Raw genomic sequence first — 23,145 nt, 5'->3', positions numbered from 1 at the left:
AACTTTTGACAAAAAATTGAGTATGGGTTTAAGAGAGTCCAGTGTTAACGTCTCTGCTAGATGGCGTGATGTGTCACGTTTGTGGTGAACTTTCACAAAAAATATACCCTGAAGAGTAAAAGTAGACAAGAAAGTGTACCTGAATTAACAGTGAGGAGGAGTATGGTCACCATAGGCCAGAATCAGTGGACTCACAGCTAAATATTTTACAGTATTAAGTGCTGTCGGTTCAGCTCAGTTCCACCATTTAACAGTTTCTTCACTAATTTTTATACAACTTTACTTCAACTGTTGATATTATAGTTGACGTTCACAAATCTTACTAAAGCTTATCAAATATTTAATATAAAACAAATTTATTTAATGTTAATTTCTGTGCAGCAAACTCAGTATATTTAACTTTCACATATTTTAAGTTACGCATATCTTAATCCGGCCACACTTCAGATATAAACACTTTCACTTTCACTTACTTACTGTGCTTATTCTTATATTATAAAAGATCTTACACTTGTGAATTTCTTCCATATCACTTCTGTTGTAAGTGACATTTCGTGCAGCGTCAAGTTTCGGTATGTGGATATCAACTTTGTGGCTTCGCAGCCCTCGTCATGGCACAGTCTGCAGTTACATGGCCATTTCTATAACGTGAGAGCACTCCTCACAAGCAAACACATTCTGAAATAAAGTGCGACAATTTCGGTTCACATACATAAAATTTCAAACAAAAAGTCCTGCAGAACCCTTTTCCACAAAACAAATTTAAAAAATTGATTTCCTCTGAATTTAATCCCATTCACTCTGATCTAATAATTGTTCTGGTGCAACACAGTCACAACAATCAGTTTGGGATCTCACAGCTTTAGTATTAGGGCCTAATATAAAATGTATTTCTCATTAAACAATGAAATGATTTAAAAAATGAAGTGATATCAAAAGTGTGATCAGGTTTGAATCTGTGACATTAGATTTCTGTCTCCAATAAATCATTATCTAAGTAAAAATCACATAAATAAATTTCAGAAATAGCCATACCCCATTATAGAAGGAGTAAATTGATAACAATTCTTTTTCTTTCTCTTGGTATTAGGAATTAACAAATTATGAGATCCCACCTCTGGACCCAGGTAAGTTATAGAATACCATATTAAGTCTTCACTTAGCATACTTGTCTGGTGGCTAAAATTCTTCCTCAAAATGTAAGTTTTAATCACAAGAATAACGTTCAGGTATGGTGGTCCCCTCTGAAACATGAACTTTATTTAAATAATAAGATCTGATGGACAACAATGACCTTCCAAGTACAGTGACTCATGCTATTGTTACCGCTCTTTAAACTTTTGAACATAACTGAATGGTTTGTACTTAATTTTCATAAGCAGTTACTAAGAACTGATTTTTCATGCTTGCTAGTAGACCTACTTCGCTGATAGTCATTAGCAAACTGGACCACACACCCCCTGAATCAGGGCCAGATTTTAAGGGGTAACAACTGGCGCAGTGATCTCAGGGCCTCCATAATATCCAAGTCTTTCTCTTTTTTCCTGATGGGGAAAAGCATCCAGGTAATCATAGCCAGAAACTGATCACACAATTTTTATATTTAAATATTGTATTTTTATAAGTAATTGCATTCAAATCTTTAGGAACAACAGAAGCATATGACACAAAATAGTTTATTTTTAAAAGTGTATGCACAATCACAATAACAAATCAAAAAGGAAATTAGGAGGAGACTAAATTCTGGAAATGCTTGCTACTTCTCAGTTCAAAATATTTGTCTCCTCCTCTGATTTCTAAGAACCTAAAGATCAAAGCACACAAAACAATATTTTTGCCTGTTGTTTTGTATGGGTGCAAAACTTGGTCTCTCACTCTGAGGGAGGAACACAGATTGCAGGTGTTGAGGAGTATATTTGGGCCTAGAGGAAAAGACGATGGGGCATGGAGAAAACTGCATAATGATGGACTTAAAAATTTGTAATTGTGTAAACCATGAAATATTACTAATGAAACTGAAATTTTATGGGATTCGCGGTATAGCAGGACAATGGTTTAAATCCTACCTAAATAATAGAAGGCAGAAAGTAGAAATTGAAAGCCCTCATACCAGTCATAATACCTATTCAGAATGGGGTATCGTAAATCACGGAGTGCCACAAGGTTCAGTTCTTGGGCCCTTACTTTTCCTCATATATATAAATGACTTGCCGGCAACTGTGAACTCTATATCCAAACCCATTCTTTTTGCTGATGATACAAGTATCATTATTGCACACCAAGAATTGATCTATCTTGAAAATATCATGAATGATGTCTTTGCCAACATAAACAAATGGTTTAGAGCTAACAAACTAGCACTAAATTTTGTAAAAACAAACTTCATAAAATTTGTTACTAAGCACAAGACATATCCTAGATTAAATATAGGTTTTGAAGAAAAATTAATTGTGGAAGTTGAAACAAACAAATTCCTTGGCTTACAAGTCGACAGTACCTTAAATTGGAAGAAACACATTGAGTATATTATTCCCAAATCAAGCTCTGCAAGTCGTACCACTCATGACAATAGATACTTTAAAGCTAGTTTACTTTGCTTACTTTCACTCTGTATTGTCATATGGATTAATCTTTTGGGGAAATTCAACAGACAGTAATAAAGGTTTTTACATGCAAAAGAAAATAATTAGAATAATGGCTGGTGTCAAAAGCAGGGTATCTTGTAGAAAATTATTTCGTAAATTTAATATACTTCCACTTGCAAGTGAATTTATACTCTGCTTGTTATCATTTGTGGTGGAAAACATGGATAAATTTAAAAGAAATACAGATGTACGTAATTTAAATACAAGACGTAAACATGATCTCTATGTGCCAAATGCTAACTTTACTAAATATCAGAAAGGAGTGTACTATACAGATACCAAGTTGTTTAATAATCTTCCACCAACAATTAAAAGTCTAAATTATGATATAAAGGTATTCAAGCCTGCATTGAAAGATTACCTCTTTACTCACTCCTTTTATTCTGTAGATAACTTCATCTCTGCTGAAAATGTTTAAGCTTTATATCCATAATCTACGTATATGTAAAGCAAGTTTTGTATTTATATTTAAAATTCTGAGGTTTATGTATATTAATTTGTAAAATTATTTTTCATACTTGTATTGCAGAATCTGAAATTTATGTACATTGATATGTGAAATACGTTCTTGTACTTGTGTTGAAAGTTGTGAAGTGTATGTATATTGTATGAAATGACATGTTCTACATCCTTTGGTTGAGTCCTAAGAAGGATCTACGCAATGTAAATAAACTAAACTCTACTCTACTCTACTCAGTATTGTCAGGGTGATAATGTGAAGAAGACTGAGATGGGCGAGTCATGTGGCACGCATTGATGGGGTAAAAGGTGTGTACCAGGTATTGGTTCGGAAGTTTGAGGGGAAGAGATCTATGGGGAGACCTAGACCTACCTATATAGGAAGATAATATTAAGCAGGATCTATGGGACATAAGAGTTCAAGGCGATTGGATTTTGCTGGTCCAGGATTGGGGCTGGTGGAGGGCTTTGGTTAATTCGGTGATGAACCACCGGATTCCCTAAACCATTCAATTGGTGAGTAGTTGCAACTGCAATATAACCTAAATTTGTAGTTACTGATAAGGGCCAACACAGTTGTAAATCCTGTAACGCCCTTAATGGTACGTTTCTGTGGGTAGATTTGACCTAGTTTTTGCCATCATACGGTAAGTGGTCAGTAATACGTACTTCATACTCACTATAACTTTTACAAGCAGCATCCAATCAATAGACAAACTTGTGCAAATCCGTAGATGGTTCCTTTGCCGTTGGTTTCTTGAAAATTTCAAACTTGAGAAGTTCAGCTCGCTTTTCTTGAGTAATAATAATGTAACTACCAGGAAACTTTTACTGAATTCATCAGCAACTAATTCCTCGGGAGAACACAGCCACCAAACATGTCGTTGCAATTAAACTTAGAGATGTGCAACTTTTGTTCGTTCCACAAGTCTAGCAACCATGGCCTCACAGAATGTCACAGAGTTTACAGTTATTCCACATACATGGTTACTACGCCGAGGAAAAACTGCCAATAGTCAACGATTAATAAAGATACAGCCACTTTTAAGGTTATGACATTTAAGTATTTCATTGACATAAACGGTCTCTCCCCTTTATAAATTGATTATAAAATGTTATAATATATAGCGAATTTATCGGTCTCAGTTCTCCTTCCGTAGATGTATTAGGCCACAATTACATGCAACAGCGCCCTGTTTGAGAAGCTGATAGTCACTCACAAAACCAAGAGATTCAGCTTATTTATGAAACTCGAATGTTTACAAAGGATCATTGCTTTTCCGCATTTTGAGTCACATAAATCCAGTTAAAGTCCCCACAGATTTCTTGTAACCCCATGCAAATATTATCCACCCATCTATGTCGATGTGTTCCCATGACAAATTCAATGGGTCTAACTGGTTCAAATCAAAATTTGAAATTAATTTAGAAAATCAGTTATAAAACATACAAAATTCAAAAGGTCTTAACACAACACAAAATTATTTAGCATATTAACATAAACCAAATGTTGCTTTAGCCTGACGTTTACGAGAGTAGAACGTCATTACCGTCCGTTGAAAATTTTTAAAAATACTTGGTATGTACTGCATTAAATTTTATATAACATTCTGTCTGTTGTTAGTAAAATCCACAAAAATTTAAGGTGTGTACGTCTGTAACTAATCATACGCGTTTGTTACGTCTGAGTGATTTGTTACATTTTGAGGATTATGAGCGGTTTCGATTTTCCAGGAAAGAACATATCTCAAGCAAAGATTACACCAGATACTGGAACATTACGCATACAAATGTAGTGTTAGATATTTAGAGACTTTTCCCATTTCCTAAGCTTAAAACACCTTGAAAAGGAAACAAAACACCAATTGACATGCAAACAACAGAACACGGTGGTTTTCTTCTGGCTGGTAACATTAGGAACACCAAGGGGACTTGTAAGTGGATATCAACATTTTACAGAAAGGTTCGTATCTTCCTACACATCCGGACGGCATCACAACCCAGACGAACATTGGTACCTTTACTGAAGTGAGTGCTTTGAACACTTACCGGAACAAGTGGGTACATGCCGAAGGAGTCTAGAGTCTGTTAGTACGAGCACAGGTTCACGCCCAGTAATTTTTAACCAGACGTTTCTTTCAACAAATATAAAGGAAAATACCAAGGCTGAACATTTTTTACAAAGGAAGAGAGAACAAAACAGTAAAGAACAAGATCTTGCTGCTGTTACATTTTGTGAATTATTGTTCGATGCGTAGAAAAACTTCAATATTCATTTCCATTTTAAATAGTGAGAAATACTGCCATATACAAATTACATTTGTCTTGCCTTAAAATGACAACTCCTGAGAAATAAGAAAATTTCATTACATTAATTACGTTATTTTTCAATGTGTCTGACCACAGCAATTAATTCTACAATCCAGTTGTGGGTCTTCGCCACCTCCTTTTTTGGAGGTTTCCCAGTCTTTGAAACGTGCATTTGTCGGTAGTGAGACCAGCTCTCTGCCTCTGCACAATTTCAATTCATTCCTGATGTGACTGCTAGAGCCATCTAGTAGTAAATCAGCAGAGACAGGTGAGAAATTGCCGCTGAATTTTGCTTATGAAACATCTCATTCATGCTCATAACGTTCTTTCACACGCAGCGAATCTACAACATAGGACCATTGGCTTTACATAAACTCTGAAGGAAGTTCTTGTACTACGCATTTTTATCACCCTTAAAAATCTATCGACCTCAGCCGGGTTTCAATCCACGTACCTCGGGTTCAGTGATGAGCAAGCTAACCACTAACTCACCAAGGGTGACATTAGATATAGATACATTTGTAAATGACCTTACATACACATATTTGAAGAATCACAATATAATTCTTTTACCTCGTTCTGTTATAAAGAGCAACTGGCACACAGTTTGCATATAGTTTCGAAATACCGATGTATAAAGCATACTGAAATATAAGGACAAAGTTCAGTTCAGTATATCTGCATTCAAACAATAAAATATTAAATAGCAACTCTATGAAGATAGAGTAGCGTTTGTTTCATAACACATGACAATGTTTCGGGTAATATTAAACTGCAGTACATTGAAGAAATTTATAGACATCTTTGTGAAAAATATTTTTTATAACCTAAATATTAATATACAAGCAATTCTGATGTTACAGGCAATGTTCTTGTTCATAATTCTAGTGCAGAATACACATTCTGATTCTTAATAAATGCTCCCCATCTGCAAATTCAAAATACACTACTCAAACTCCATTACCAATTCACTGGCATGGTATGGTACATTATATTTAAATCAAAATTCAATATCTTCATTTGATCCCTCAACATCAACACTTCTTCCTTCTCCACATTCCAACAGAAAAGATCCCCTAACTTCTGCAAATGAGGAGCACGGCTGATTATCTTGTTAACAGATGACATCGACAGATCAATGACTGCCGAATTACTCTTTGCGCCAGGCAAAGCAATCATCAATTCTTTTAGCACTGCTGTGTTTACAGATGATAACAACTCATTCATCCAAACATCTGATATTGAGGAAGTATTTACAAAAATCATTAGCTCTTCAAGCCTGTCTGTATTACGTAATATGCACTGTACAACTCTCACAGGAAATTCGGACACATGCTCCGGTTCTTCCCTAATTAAAAAAAAAAATGATTCAAGTTTAAAGAATTTGCATTTGCTGAGCGCGTCGTCATGTTCCAGTTCCAAATGACACAGTTCTAGCCTCTCGCATTTCAGATACAGATGTTTTAAGTTAGAGCAATATTCCCCAAGCATTATAATTTGCTTCTCGTGAAGGACGTCACAAGTTATTGCTAGGCTGCCGAGCTGTGCACCTTGAACACGGAGGAAGTACTCTGTACCTTCCCCTGGAGACGCCGGTCTCTTAATTTTATAGGTCAGTTCCAGTGAAGTGAGAGACTTGAACTGTTCAAGTTTTGAAACATCCGAATCTACTACATGGACTTTAAGATCATACAAGTGTGGACAAAGCGTACATACGACATCGACCACTGTTTTGTCAAAACGCATGTATCTTCGATCAAGGTGTATACTCGTATTTTCAACATGTGTAAGTTTAAGGCGCTCTTTCAAAGGACTGCCGTCTCTGGTCATCTGCTCATACAAATGAAGAAGACATAAAACCATTTTCTTGTATCCAATTAAACGAATGTTGGGCAATGACCTCAGAATATTAGCCACTCCTATCTCACAAACATGACAATTATAAACAAATATTTCTTCTAAGAGAGGACACCCTGGATTTTCTGAACATGGAACAAGACACCGCAGGCCTTCATTACTAACAAATCTATTATAAGAAATATTTAATGACTTTAGTTGTGGGCAGTTCTTTCCAATTAGCTCCAAAGTGTGATTAGTACATAATTGTAGGTCACTGCGTCTTTCATGAATTTTAAAACAAATCTTCACCAACCATCCAAGCGAGTGTAATTCTGTAGCAATAAAATCTTCACAGAATCCTTTGATAATAGCTATAAGGTATTTTAAATTCGAGAGATCTAAAACATTTAACCGCGGCAGCATTATAAAGCCACGGAAGGCGATTGTATGCATATAATTATGACATGGATATCTCTTAACGAATGACTCGATCATTTGTGAAATTAAGCCGTCGGCAACCATAGAAGGAATACGCGATGACAAGAATCTGTGCACTTCCAGTCTAAAATTGTCTAGTTCTTGCAAACTACCGGTCTCCCATGCATTTAAGAACCAGTCTGTGAACGCTTTTAGGCATATTTTGATTAACGAAGGTGGTTGTTTCTTACGTGGCATTTTTTCTATTATGAATATATTTATCACGAGTTCCAAAAATTCGTCTACAAGTTAGCGATTTTTGACAAAAAATTGAGTATGGGTTTAAGAGAGTCCAGTGTTAACGTCTCTGCCAGATGGCGTGATGTGTCACGTTTGTGGTGAACTTTCACAAAAAATATATTCTGAAGAGTAAAAGTAGACAAGAAAATGTACCTGAATTAACAGTGAGGAGGAGTCTGGTCACCGTAGGCCAGAATCAGTGGGCGCTCAGCTAAATATTTTACAGTATTAAGCGGTGTCAGTTCAGCTCAGTTCCACCATTTGACAGTTTCTTCACTAATTTTTATACAACTTTACTTCAACTGTTGATATTATAGTTGACGTTCACAAATCTTACTAAAGCTTATCAAATATTTAATATAAAACAAATTTATTTAATGTTAATTTCTGTGCAGCAAACTCAGTATATTTAACTTTCACATATTTTAAGTTACGCATATCTTAATCCGGCCACACTTCAGATATAAACACTTTCACTTTCACTTACTTACTGTGCTTATTCTTATATTATAAAAGATCTTACACTTGTGAATTTCTTCCATATCACTTCTGTTGTAAGTGACATTTCGTGCAGCGTCAAGTTTCGGTATGTGGATATCAACTTTGTGGCTTCGCAGCCCTCGTCATGGCACAGTCTGCAGTTACATGGCCATTTCTATAACGTGAGAGCACTGCTCACAAGCAAACACATTCTGAAATAAAGTGCGACAATTTCGGTTCACATACATAAAATTTCAAACAAAAAGTCCTGCAGAACCCTTTTCCACGAAACAAATTTAAAAAATTGATTTCCTCTGAATTTAATCCCATTCACTCTGATCTAATAATTGTTCTGGTGCAACACAGTCACAACAATCAGTTTGGGATCTCACAGCTTTAGTATTAGGGCCTAATATAAAATGTATATCTCATTAGATAACGAAATGATTTATAAAAATGAAGTGATATCAAAAGTGTGATCAGGTTCGAATCTGCGACATTAGATTTCTGTCTTCAATAAATCGTTATCTAAGAAAAAATCACATAAATAGATTTCAGAAATAGCCATACCCCGTTATAGAAGGAGTAAATGGTTAAAAATTCTTTTTCTTTCACTTGGTATTAGGAATTAACAAATTATGAGATCCCACCTCTGGACCCAGGCAAGTTATAGAATACCATATTAAGTCATCACTTAGCATACTTGTCTGGTGGCTAAACTTCTTCCTCAAAATGTAAGTTTTAATCACAAGAATAACTTTCAAGTATGGTGGTCCCCTCTGAAACATGAACTTTATCTAAATAATAAGATCTGATGGACAACAATGACCTTTCAAGTACAGCGACTCATGCTATTGTTACCGCTCTTTAAACTTTTGAACATAACTGAATGGTTTGTACTTAATTTTCATAAGCAGTTACTAAGAACTGATTTTTCATGCTTGCTAGTAGACCTACTTCGCTGTTTGTCATTAGCAAACTGGACCACACACCTCCTAAATCAGGGCCAGATTTTAAGGGGGAACAACTGGGGCAGTGATCTCAGGGCCTCCATAATATCCAAGTCTTTCTCTTTCTTCCTGATGGGGAAAAGCATCCAGGTAATCATAGCCAGAAACTGATCACACAATTTTTATATTTAAATATTGTATTTTTATAAGTAATTGCATTCAAATCTTTAGGAACAACAAAAGCATACGACACAAAATAGTGTATTTTTAAAAGTGTATGCACAATCACAATAACAAATCAAAAAGGAAATTAGGAGGAGACTAAATTCTGGAAATGCTTAATACTTCTCAGTTGAAAATATTTGTCTCCTCCTCTGATTTCTAAGAACCTAAAGATCAAAGCACACAAAACAATATTTTTGCCTGTTGTTTTGTATGGGTGCAAAACTTGGTCTCTCACTCTGAGGGATCAACACAGATTGCAGGTGTTGAGGAGTATATTTGGGCCTAGAGGAAAAGACGATGGGACACGGAGAAAACTGCATAATGACAAACTTAAAAATTTGTAATTCTCCCACAGTATTGTCAGGGTGATAATGTGAAGAAGACAGATGGGCGAGTCATGTGGCACGCATTGATGGGGTAAAAGGTGTGTACCAGGTATTGGTTCGGAAGCTTGAGGGGAAGAGATCGATGGAGAGACCTAGACCTACCTACATAGGAAGATAAAATTAAGCAGGATCTATGGGACATAAGAGTTCAAGTCGATTGGATTTTGCTGGTCCAGGATTGGGGCTGGTGGAGGGCTTTGGTTAATTCGGTGATGAATCACCGGATTCCCTAAACCATTCAATTGGTGAGTTGTTGCAACTGCAATATAACCTAAATTTGTAGTTACTCTTAAGGGCCAACACAGTTGTAAATCCTGTAACGCCCTTAATGGTACGTTTCTGTGGGTAGATTTGACCTAGTTTTTGCCATCATACGGTAAGTGGTCAGTAATACGTACTTCATACTCACTATAACTTTTACAAGCAGCATTGAATCAATAGACAAACTTGTGCAAATTCGTAGATGGTTCCTTTGCCGTTGGTTTCTTGAAAATTTCAAACTTGAGAAGTTCAGCTCGCTTTTCTTGAGTAATAATAATGTAACTACCAGGAAACTTTTACTGAATTCATCAGCAACTAATTCCTCGGCAGAACACAGCCACCAAACATGTGGTTGCAATTAAACCTAGAGATGTGCGACTTTCGTTCGTTCCACAAGTCTAGCAACCATGGCCTCACAGAGCGTCACAGAGTTTACATTTATTCCACATACATGGTTACTACGCCGAGGAAAAACTGCCAATAGTCAACGATTAATAAAGATACAGCCACTTTTAAGGTTATGACATTTAAGTATTTCATTGACATAAACGGTCTCTCCCATTTATAAATTGTTTATAAAATGTTATAATATATAGCGAATTTATCGGTCTCAGTTCTCCTTCCCTAGATGTATTAGGCCACAATTACATGCAACAGCGCCCTGTTTGAGAAGCTGATAGTCACTCACAAAACCAAGAGATTCAGCTTATTTATGAAACTCGAATGTTTACAAAGGATCATTGCTTTTCCGCATTTTGAGTCACATAAATCCAGTTAAAGTCCCCACAGATTTTTTGTAACCTCCATGCAAATATTATCCACCCATCTATGTCGATGTGTTCCCATGACAAATTCAATGGGTCTAACTGGTTCAAATCAAAATTTGAAATTAATTTAGAAAATCAGTTATAAAACATACAAAATTTAAAAGATCTTAACACAACACAAAATTATTTAGCATATTAACATAAACCAAATGTTGCTTTAGCCTGACGTTTACGAGAGTAGAACGTCATTACCGTCCATTGAATTTTTTTAAAAATAGTTGGTATGTACTGCATTAAATTTTATATAACATTCTGTCTGTTGTTAGTAAAATCCACAAAAATTTAAGGTGTGTACGTCTGTAACTAATCATACGCGTTTGTTACGTCTGAGTGTTTTTGTTACATTTTGAGGGGTTTCGATTTTCCAGGAAAGAACATATCTCAAGCAAAGATTACACCAGATACTGGAACATTACGCATACAAATGTAGTGTTAGATATTTAGAGACATTTCCCATTTCCTAAGCTTAAAACACCTTGAAAAGGAAACAAAACATCAATTGACATGCAAACAACAGAACACGGTGGTTTTCTTCTGGCTGGTAACATTAGTAACACCGAGTGGACTTGTAAGTGGATATCAACATTTTACAGAAAGGTTCATATCTTCCTACACGTCCGGATGGCATCACAACCCAGATGAACATCGGTATCTTTACTGAAGTGAGTGCTTTGAACACTTACCGGAACAAGTGGGTACATGCCGAAGGAGTCTAGAGTCTGTTAGTACGAGCACAGGTTCACGCCCAGTAATTTTTAACCAGACGTTTCTTTCAACAAATATAAAGGAAAATACCAAGGCTGAACATTTTTTACAAAGGAAGAGAGAACAAAACAGTAAAGAACAAGATCTTGCTGCTGTTACATTTTGTGAATTATTGTTCGATGCGTAGAAAAACTTCAATATTCATTTCCATTTTAAATAGTGAGAAATACTGCCATATAGAAATTACATTTGTCTTGCCTTAAAATGACAACTCCTGAGAAATAAGAAAATTTCATTACATTAATTACGTTATTTTTCAATGTGTCTGACCACAGCAATTAATTCTACAATCCAGTTGTGGGTCTTCGCCACCTCCTTTTTTGGAGGTTTCCCAGTCTTTGAAACGTGCATTTGTCGGTAGTGAGACCAGCTCTCTGCCTCTGCACAATTTCAATTCATTCCTGATGTGACTGCTAGAGCCATCTAGTAGTAAATCAGCAGAGACAGGTGAGAAATTGCCGCTGAATTTTGCTTATGAAACATCTCATTCATGCTCATAATGTTCTTTCACATGCAGCGAATCTACAACTTGGGACCATTGGCTTTACTTAAACTCTGAAGGAAGTTGTTGTACTACGCATTTTTATCAACCTTAAAAATCCATCGACCTCAGCCGGGTTTCAATCCACGTACCTTGGGTCCAGTGACGAGCAAGCTAACCACTAATTCACCGAGGGCGACATTAGGTATAAGATACAATTGTAAATAAAAGATGAAGTGACCTTACGTACACATATTTGAAGAACCACAATATAATTCTTTTACCTCGTTCTGTTGTAAAGAGCAATTGGCACACAGTTTGCATATAGTTTCGAAATACCGATGTATAAAGCGTACTGAAATATAAGGACAAAGTTCAGTTCAGTATATCTGCATTCAAACAATAAAATATTAAATAGCAACTCTATGAAGATAGAGTAGCGTTTGTTTCATAACACATGACAATGTTTCGGGTAATATTAAATTGCAGTACATTGAAGAAATTTATACACATCTTTGTGAAAAATATTTTTTATAACCTAAATATTAATATACAAGCAATTCTGACATTACAGGCAATGTTCTTGTTCATAATTCTAGTGCAGAATACACATTCTGATTCTCAATAAATGCTCTCCATCTGCAAATTCAAAATACACTACTCAAACTCCATTACTAACTCACTGGCATGGTATAGTACATTATATTTAAATCAAAATTCAATATCTTCATTTGATCCCTCAACATCAACACTTCTTCCTTCTCCACATTCCAAAAGAAAAGATCCCCTAACTTCTGCAAATGAGGAGCACGGCTGATTATCTCGTTAACAGATGACATCGACAGATTAATGACTGCCGAATTCCTCTTTGCGCCAGGCAAAGCAATGAACAATTCTTTTAGCACTGCTGTGTTGACAGATGATAACAACTGATTCATCCAAACATCTGTTATTGAAGGAGTATTTACAAAAATCTTTAGCTCTTCAAGCCTGTCTGTATTACGTAATATGCACTGTACAACTCTCACAGGAAATTCGGACACATGCTGCGGTTCTTTCCCAGTAAAAAAACACAGTGATTCAAGTTTAAAGAATTTGCTTTTGCTGAGCGTGTCGTCATGTTCCAGTTCCAAATCACACAGTTCTAGCCTCTTGCATTTCAGATACAGATGTTTTAAGTTAGAGCAATTTTCCCGAAGCATTATAATATGCATCTCGTGTAGGACGTCACAAGTTATTGCTAGGCTGCGGAGCTGTGCGCCTCGAACACGGAGGAAGTATTCTGTACCTTCCCCTGGAGACGCCGGTCTCTGAATTTTATAGGTCAGTTCCAGTGAAGTGAGAGACTTGAACTGTTCAAGTGTCGGAACATCCGAATCTGCTACATGGACTTTAAGATGATACAAGTGTGGACAAAGTGTACATACGACACCGACCACTCTTTTGTTAAAACGCATGCGACTTCGTTTAAAGTTTCTACTCCTATTTTCAACATGTGTAAGTTTAAGGCGCTCTTTCAAAGGACTGCCGTCTCTGGTCATCTGCTCATACAACTCCAGAAGACATAAAACCATTTTCTCGTATCCAATTAAACGAATGTTGGGCAATGACCTCAGAATATTAGTCACCCCTATCTCAGAAACAGTACATTTATAAACAAATATTTCTTCTAAGAGAGGGCACCCTGGACTTTCTGAACATGGAACAAGATACTGCAGGCCATCATTACGAACAAGTCTATTATAAGAAACATTTAATGACTTTAGTTGTGGGCAGTTCTTTCCAATTAGCTTCAAAATCCGATCAGTACATAATGGTATGTGATTGTCTTTTCCATCAGTTTGCAAAGATATCTTCACCAACCTTCCAACTGAGTGGAATGCTGAAGCAATAACATACTCAAAGAATCCTTCGGTATTAACGTCAAGGTTTCTGAATTCTGAGAGATCTATAACATTTAACTGTGGCAGCATTATATAGTGAAGGAAGACGCTCATATGCATATCGGGATTACATTCATTTCTCTGAACGTACGTCTCGACCAGTTGTGAAATTAAGCTGTCGGCAACCACAGAAGGAACACGCGATGACAGGAATCTGTGCACTTCCAGTCCAAAATTTTCTTTTACTCGCCGACTACCAGTCAGCCATGCTTTTAAGAACCAGTCTGCAAACGCTCGTAGACATATTTTGAATAACGAAGGTGGTGGTTTCTTACGTGGCATTTTTACTGTTATGGATATATTTCTCACCAATTCCAAAAATTCGTCTACAAGTTACTTATTTTTGACTAAAAATTGAGTATGGGTTTGAGAGAGTCCAGTGTTAACGTCTCTGCCAGATGGCGTGATGTGTCACGTTTGTGGTGAACTTTCACAAAAAATATATCCTGAAGAGTAAAATTAGACAAGAAAATGTACCTGAATTAACAGTGAGGAGTTTGGTCACCCTAGGCCAGAATCACAGCTAAATATTTTACAGTATTAAGCGCTGTCGGTTCAGCTCAGTTCCATCATTTGAAAGTTTCTTCACTAATTTTTATACAACTTTACTTCAACTGTTGATATTATAGTTGACGTTCACAAATCTTACTAAAGCTTATCAACTTTTTAGTATAAAACAAATTTATTTAATGTTAATTTCTGTGCAGCGAACTCTGTATATTTAACTTTCACATATTTTAAGTTACGCATATCTTAATCCGGCCACACTTCAGATATAAACACTTTCACTTTCACTTACTTACTGTGCTTATTCTCATATTATAAAAGATCTTACACTTCTGAATTTGTTCCATCTCACTTCTGTTGTAAGTGACATTTCGTGCAGCGTCAAGTTTCGGTATGTGGATATCAACTTTGTGGCTTCGCAGCCCTCGTCATGGCACAGTCTGCAGTTACATGGCCATTTCTATAACGTGAGAGCACTCCTCACAAGCAAACACATTCTGAAATAAAGTGCGACAATTTCGGTTCACATACATAAAATTTCAAACAAGAATTCCTGCAGAACCCTTTTCCATGAAAAAAATTTAAACAATTGATTTCCTCTGAATTTAATCCCATTCACTCTGCTCTAATAATTGTTCTGGTGCAACACAGTCACAAACAATCAGTTTGGGATCTCACAGCTTTAGTATTAGGGCCTAATATAAAATGTATTTCTCATTAAACAATTAAATGATTTAAAAAATGAAGTGATATCAAAAGTGTGATCAGGTTTGAATCTGAGACTTTAGATTTCTGTCTCCAATAAATCATTATCTAAGTAAAAATCAAATAAATAGATTTCAGAAATAGCCATACCCCATTATAGAAGGAGTAAATTGATAACAATTCTTTTTCTTTCTCTTGGTATTAGGAATTAACAAATTATGAGATCCCACCTCTGGATCCAGGCAAGTTATAGAATACCTTATTAATTCATCACTTAGCATACTTGTCTGGTGGCTAAACTTCTTCCTCAAAATGTAAGTTTTAATCACAAGAATAACTTTCAAGTATGGTGGTCCCCTCTGAAACATGAACTTTATCTAAATAATAAGATCTGATGGACAACAATGACCTTTCAAGTACAGCGACTCATGCTATTGTTACCGCTCTTTAAACTTTTGAACATAACTGAATGGTTTGTACTTAATTTTCATAAGCAGTTACTAAGAACTGATTTTTCATGCTTGCTAGTAGACCTACTTCGCTGATAGTCATTAGCAAACTGGACCACACACCCCCTGAATCAGGGCCAGATTTTAAGGGAGAACAACGGGGGCAGTGATCTCTGTGCCTCCATAAAATCGAAGTCTTTCTCTTTTTTCCTGATGGGGAAAAGCATCCAGGTAATCATAGCCAGAAACTGATCACATAATTTTTATATTTAAATATTGTATTTTTATAAGTAATTGCATTTAAAAAATCTTTAGGAACAACAGAAGCATATGACACAAAATAGTTTATTTTTAAAAGTGTATGCACAATCACAATAACAAATCAAAATGATATTCACAAGGAAATTAGGAGGAGACTATATTCTGGAAATGCTTGCTACTTTTCAGTTCAAAATATTTGTTTCCTACTCTGATTTCTAAGAACCTGAAAATTAAAGTACACAAAACAATAATTTTGCCTGTTGTTGTGTATGGGTGCAAAACATGGTCTCTCACTCTGAGGGATCAACACAGATTGCAGGTGTTGAGGAGTATATTTGGGCATAGGACAGAAGACAATGGGGCATGGAGAAAACTGCATAATGATGAAATTAAAAATTTGTAATTCTCCCTCAGTATTGCCAACGTGATAATGTCAAGAAGACTGATATGGGCGGGTTAAGTGGCACACAATGATGGGGCAAGAGATGTGTACCACATACTGGTTGTGACGCCTGAGGGAAAGAGACCGCTGGGGAGACCTAGACCTACCTACATAGAAAGATAATATTAAGCAGGATCTATGGGAGACTGGAGTTGAAGGCGATTGGATTTTGCTGGTCCAGGACAGAGGCTGGTGTAGGGCTTTGGTTAATTCGGTGACGAACCATCGGATTCCGTAAGCCATACAGAGTTGTAACTGCAATATAACCTAAATTTGTTGTTACTCATAAGGGCCAACACAGTTGTAAATCCTGTAACGCCCTTAATGGTACGTTTCTGTGGGTAGATTTGACCTAGTTTTTGCCATCATACGGTAAGTGGTCAGTAATACTAACTTCATACTCACTATAACTTTTACAAGCAGCATTGAATCAGTAGACAAACCTGTGCAAATTCGTAGATGGTTCCTTGAAAATTTCCAATTTGAAACGTTTTGCTCGCTTTTCTTGAGTACTAATAGTGTAACTACCAGGAAACCTTTACTGAATTTATCAGCAAATAATTCCGCGGCAGAACACAGCCACCAAACATGTGGTTGCAATTAAACCTAGAGATGTGCGACTTTCCCTACACAACTCTAGCAACCATGGCCTCACAGAGCGTCACAGAGTTTACCGTTATTCCACATACATGGTTACTACGCCGAGGAAAAACTGCCAATAGTCAACGATTAATAAAGATACAGCCACTTTTAAGGTTATGACATTTAAGTATTTCATTGACATAAACGGTCTCTCCCATTTATAAATTGATTATAAAATGTTATAATATATAGCGAATTTATCGGTCTCAGTTCTCCTTCCCTAGATGTATTAGGCCACAATTACATGCAACAGCGCCCTGTTTGAGAAGCTGATAGTCACTCACAAAACCAAGTGATTTAGCTTATTTATGAAACTCGAATGTTTACAAAGGCTCATTGCTTTTCCTCATTTTGAGTCACATAAATCCAGTTAAAGTCCCCACAGATTTTTTTGTAACCTCCATGCAAATATTATCCACCCATCTATGTCGATGTGTTCCCATGACAAATTCAATGGGTCTAACTGGTTTAAATCAAAATTTGAAATTAATTTAGAAAATCAGTTGTAAAATATAAGAAATTTAAAACAAAGTCTTAATACAACGGTATTATTATAAACCAAATGTTGCTTTATCCTTAAGTTTACGAGAGTAGAACGTCATTACTGTCTGTTGAAAATTTTTAAAAGTAGTTGGTGTGTACTGCATTAAATTTTAAATAATTTTCTGTTTGTTGTTAGTAAAATCCATAAAAATTTAAGGTGTGCACGTCTGTTAGTAAACTTACTCGTTTGTTACGTCTGAGTGTTTTTGTTTCATTTTGCGGATTATCAGTGGTTTCGATTGTTCAGGAAACTTCATATCTCAAGCAGGGATTAAACCACATACTGGAACATTACTCATACAAAAGTAGTGTTAGATATTTTACTAAAGACTGATTGTGTTATAATTCTGGAGTAATCTAAGAATCTGTTTGCAGCAGTAGGGCTAATTTAGAAGAATTTTAAGTTGGCAGTGATGGTGATTCAATAAACTATCCTTCGCGAAAACTTTGTCACACAGATGTATAAAAAGTTTGATTAAATGTAGAATAAGTCACAACCACTGTTTAGGCAGTTATAGTGCTGACCGAGCTACCGAGCCCTATCATTTAAGTGTACATGTGAAAGCAGTTGTGTTCTTTGGTTTTGACCTGAGCAAAGCTGTAAGAATGTTTAGTGTGGTCAGAAGTATTAAATTAAAATGGATTTTAGAGAAATAGGATGGGGTGGCATGGACTGGATTCATCTGGCCAAGTATAGGAACCTGTGGTGGGCTCTTGTAAACATGGTAATGAACCTTTGGGTTCCATAACATTTTGGGAATTTCTTTTGAGAGGCTTCTCAAGGACTCAGCTCCATGATGTAAGTATATGCAATTGACTAGAGTAGATAACCATTTGAAAGACAGCATAAAACTTACAAATGTTGATAATGCTGAAAATACTTTTATGAAGAGCGTTTGCAGTTTGGTGAAAAAATTTTCAATGCTGTATGTAGACTTTGTTGACACTTTTGCAGTATTAAAGTCCATGTGGCAGATGATTATGTTCCAAGGCTTGAACATTTCCAGTTTATTACTTCACTGCAACTATTCCACTATCTAGGGAAATTAACATTTCTTGGTAAAGTAGAGAATGCACAATGTTAATAACCCAGTAATCATTTGTGACATCTTTCTAGAGAATCAAATTATAATGCCTGGTGAAAATTCTCCTCAATTGAAACATCTGCATCTGAAATGAAACAGAACTGAACTGTTTCATTGGAACTGGAACATGACAATTGCAAATCATTAACACTTAAATCACTGTATTTTCTACTGCCACTGAGGGTTGCACAATCAACAGACAAAGAGACAGACAGACTTGAAGAGGTTAAGCTTACTGTAAATTCTGCCTGGATGATCACCAAAGCTGAAAACTTGTTGAATACATAACCTGGCAGAAACGTGATTCAGGCAGCCATTTCACATGTATCGATCCATGGAATATAATAAAGGTGTGTACATATTGACTTGTTTATGTAATCTGTTTATATGTTAATCAACTGTATACGTTATTTACAGAACAGACGGAATTTATTAGTTTAGAATGTCAGGCCAAAAGAAGCACAGAAGTTACTTTCTAAACTGAAGGTCATGACTTTTAATCTGAACGTAATTTATGTATCTGTGACAATGAAGTAAAAATTGAAGTCTGAAAAGTGTATTTTCAAGTTGCAGATAAACAACATTTGTTGAGAATCAGAATGTGTATTTTTGGATTAGAATTAATTCATGATAAACGACACTGCCTCAGGTTATAAGTGTATTTATGCACAAAGCTTATAGATGCTTAAATTATTTCATTATACTGAGATTGTGTAACACTTGAAACATAATGAAGCAAACAGTATTATCAAGAAAATTGTGATGAGTGTTCATTCAGACATAGCAGTACAAACAATTTTTATAATGATACATTTACTAAAGCATTAAAAATAAGTTTTCAGTTAGATTTTATATACAGGGTAATTTTCTTATTGTATGATTCAGCAAACTAAGTGGAAATAAATTAATCTTACTTCTAGCTTTAACCTTTAAAGACTGTAACGGAGCTTAAGCACATTCCGGCTCTCCGTGCATCACATTTGCGTACCAATAAACCTGGTTCTCTCCAGACTTGCAGTACAAGGGGTATAATTCTCCTTTTCCTGTATGATAATAGTTAAGGACAATATTTGTTTCAATAAGATTTCTGTCTTCTGGGTTGTTGCGCTGTGTCGTCTGGTCGATGTTAACCAACGTTTCAGAGGTCATACTGCCTCTGTCATCAGGGCCCTGGTTAACATCGACCAGACTACACAGCGCAACAACCCAGAAGACAGAAATCTTCATACTCATCGCTGTGAAAACCTCAAATCTTACAAGATTAATTTTCCTAATATACGTATGTAATTGTTAATTAGAACTCTTGCTTTTCAGCCACACGTAGTTGTCTGTTGCATCTGCGTGTGGAAAGTTTTTGTTGCGTAAAATTGACCGCACTTTCCTTTCACATCATCCTGGAAACAAACGATGTATTGCATGAAGTACAAAAGAAATACATTTATACTGTTCATGGTATGGATACTTTACCATACATGTTGCAGGTACATGACAGTTTAAAAAAAAAAAAAGGAGTTTTTCTCTCTCAATCCTCTAATTAAGCCACACTTTGAGTCGTTCTTTTCTTTCAAGTCAAGAACTGCTCACTTCTGTAGTCAATAATGCCCTTAAGACTTTCCATAGAACTGTAGTGACTCGGCACGCTTTACCTACACCAGATATGAATACACTCGTCTTTGCTTTAATTGAAGATAACTTCTGGTCAAGCGTTAAAGTTTTGTAGTGGCGTGTAGTTTGACATAACGAGAATGCTGCTCTTCATCTTGTGGGCCAGCCAGAAAACACTGATGCGTGGGCAAAAGCTTAGGCCTTCGAAATAGTCTCCTGGTTCCTAGGATTAGTCCCAGAAGCAAAACTGTACTGAGGGCCACAAACCCAGTAGCGATGGCGATGTTCGTGCCGCCTAGGTCCTGTGAACTTATTGGTTGTTGAACTGTGATGCATCGTGCTCTGGGTCCTGTCGATGGAAAGTCTCCTGTTGTCGCACAGACACGATAAGGCCCCACAGGAAGGTCTCCGATAACTGTCCTTGGATTCGAACAATTGAGGTGCTGTTGCGCTATAGGGGAATTGCTTGTAAACACTGCGACAGCAAGCGAACAGTGTGCATCGGGCAGGGGCTGCTCCCACAGCTGGACCACTATTAACAACGTTCCAGGTGAACTCACATTCGCATGCAGGGCGGCGATGTGCGTCGTCAAACTAAATTCTGGTAAAGGCTGTGACTGAGGTTGTGCTGTGGGTATTAGCGGTATAATGTCGCTGCAACCAAGCACTAATGCCATCTCATCGGAGGCTACTCCACCGCCTTCTAGAAGCACCACGCAATAGCGGTAACGGTGGCCGAGCAACAGGCCCGAGCTTGATAATGTCAGAGTCAGCGCTCTCGGATCGGCTAACTGGGAGGAATTGCATCGGACCGGGTTGGATTCCAACAGCACCTCGTGTGCACCCACTTCTTCATACACGAACAGAGCGTCACAGGCATAAGGTGCCGCGCTAGCTTCGACATTCCACAAGAGTTTTACACTGTAGCCATCGTAGTGAAATATGTGGAGGGTAACCTGTTTACCAGAAACAGGAACTTGAGGAGCGAGAGGTCCCTGAGGTGGTGCTGGCCCAGTATCTTCTTCATCCTCTCCACATAGCAGCTCATGTGGTGAAACTTCTGCCAATAAACCGTTCTCCAGCGATGGAGGTGTGGCACACACAGCTGTGGCTTGGTCAGAGGCAGGCAGATGGCTCGAATTGGTGAGCCATTCGGCAAATTCGGCAAGACTGCAGTCACAGTTAAGTGGGTTGTCTGTGCAAACAGAATCATATATCAGTTCCTATAGGATGAGCTTTTCACAGCAGCGTCGGTACAGATTTTGATCTTCTGGGTGGTTCCTGCTTGTTTCGGCTGTACGCCAGAAGATACTGCCTCGATTTTCAGATATGAAAACCGCATGGAACAACTCAGAAGATCACCAAGTATCAGTATGTTTAAGTGCATATTTTTCCAGCTTATTTCAACAACCAGTTTGTTATTTGTACGAATAATGAGAAGCTTTTTGGTCCGTGGAACATTAGATCTTGGTTTACAGACCAATCTGTCTTACGTTAATCTGAAACTAATTAACCCACAGTTATGTTGGGATTCACAAGATGTATTTTTCAGTGGATACTAAACCTGTAATGTTGATAATGATACAATTCTCAAATAAATACAATTAAACACTCGATCGAGTAATTAACACATGATGGTGAGACAGATGATTGAGGTTATGTATGTATGTATATACACATAAAAGACGTGCACACACACAATTTAAATCTTTCTTACCTGCCAAAGTAAGCCGACGAAGCATTACGCCTGAAGTTAGGGCATCACTTGTCACCATAGATATGTCATTATCATCGAGCCTCAATTCTTTCAAATTTCTTAGCGGAACCACAAGGTCGGCAGTAAGTGCTCGGAGGAAATTATGAGCCAGGTCGAGTTGCACCAATCTTGAGAGATGTGCCAAAGAGTTCCCAGACACCGCTACAATACGATTGTGTGCCATGTCAAGTTGCGTAAGCGTCCGCAACTCACTAAACGCGTTGTCTTCGAGTACGTCGATCTGATTATGGTTCAGAGTAAGAGAGACGAGCGACGCGAAACCTGTGAGTGCACCTCGACGAACACTGCTGATCTGATTGTGAGCTAGCTGCAGAACTCTGAGGCCTGGTAATGCGGGAAGGGTGGTTGAACCTAAAGGACCCGCAAGTAAGTTGTCGCTGACATCCAGCTCTTGTAGAGACCGCATTCCTCGAAGAACTGACACGGCATTCACGCCAAGCCTGTTGCCTCTCAAGCGCAGTGTTTGTAGCTTTGGTAACGACGAAATTGCGTCATCTTCCAACGCAGATAATCTGTTCTCGCTCAGTTCCAAGAAAGTGAGGTTAAACAACCCCTACAGAAAAGAAAAGCCAGCATTGTGTTACGATTTATAGCCCTCACAGGGACACACTTGCAAGAAGCAATAAACATGTTTAGACAGCTCACAGGACAATAAAAAATTTAAATGTTAATTATTACAATGGAACTGATAAATGGTTTTACTCATCATAACATTCAATCAGACATGTCATTTCGATAAGCCTCGCCATTTTAAATTCCAACTTTATGTTAATATAACACACCTTGTTTACAAAAATGAGGCCTGTAGACCGTATCAAGGTGGTATAACCTTTACATCAGG

At 37.0% G+C, this 23,145-nt stretch overlaps 1 protein-coding gene across 7 annotated transcripts in view; it reads right to left on the bottom strand.

The window, feature by feature from the left end:
- Positions 1–228: 228 nt before the first annotated feature.
- Positions 229–23,145, bottom strand: part of LOC110835430 (uncharacterized) — a 126,217-nt gene continuing 103,300 nt past the window's right edge. The window contains exons 5-10 of one of the 7 annotated variants that reach the window (XM_087343361.1): positions 22,245–22,857; positions 17,047–21,722; positions 15,124–15,292; positions 10,421–12,700; positions 3,785–8,662; positions 264–678 (exon numbers count right to left, since the gene is read on the bottom strand). In XM_087343361.1, coding sequence (XP_087199487.1) covers positions 20,629–21,722; positions 22,245–22,857 — 1,707 coding nt within the window. In that variant the 3' untranslated portion in view covers positions 264–678; positions 3,785–8,662; positions 10,421–12,700; positions 15,124–15,292; positions 17,047–20,628. Of the gene's footprint in view, positions 679–3,773; positions 8,663–10,409; positions 12,701–15,123; positions 15,293–17,046; positions 21,723–22,244; positions 22,858–23,145 lie in introns of all 7 variants that reach the window. The other 6 variants (XM_087343360.1, XM_087343356.1, XM_087343357.1 and 3 more) reach the window with 6 other exon arrangements.

The sequence above is a fragment of the Zootermopsis nevadensis genome, unplaced genomic scaffold, assembly GCF_977971745.1.
Source record: "Zootermopsis nevadensis isolate Lab colony 2312 unplaced genomic scaffold, Znev_1.0 Znev_ptg000005l, whole genome shotgun sequence".
Taxonomy (NCBI): Eukaryota; Metazoa; Arthropoda; class Insecta; order Blattodea; family Termopsidae; genus Zootermopsis; species Zootermopsis nevadensis.
This window is presented reverse-complemented; position numbering and strand designations above follow the sequence as displayed.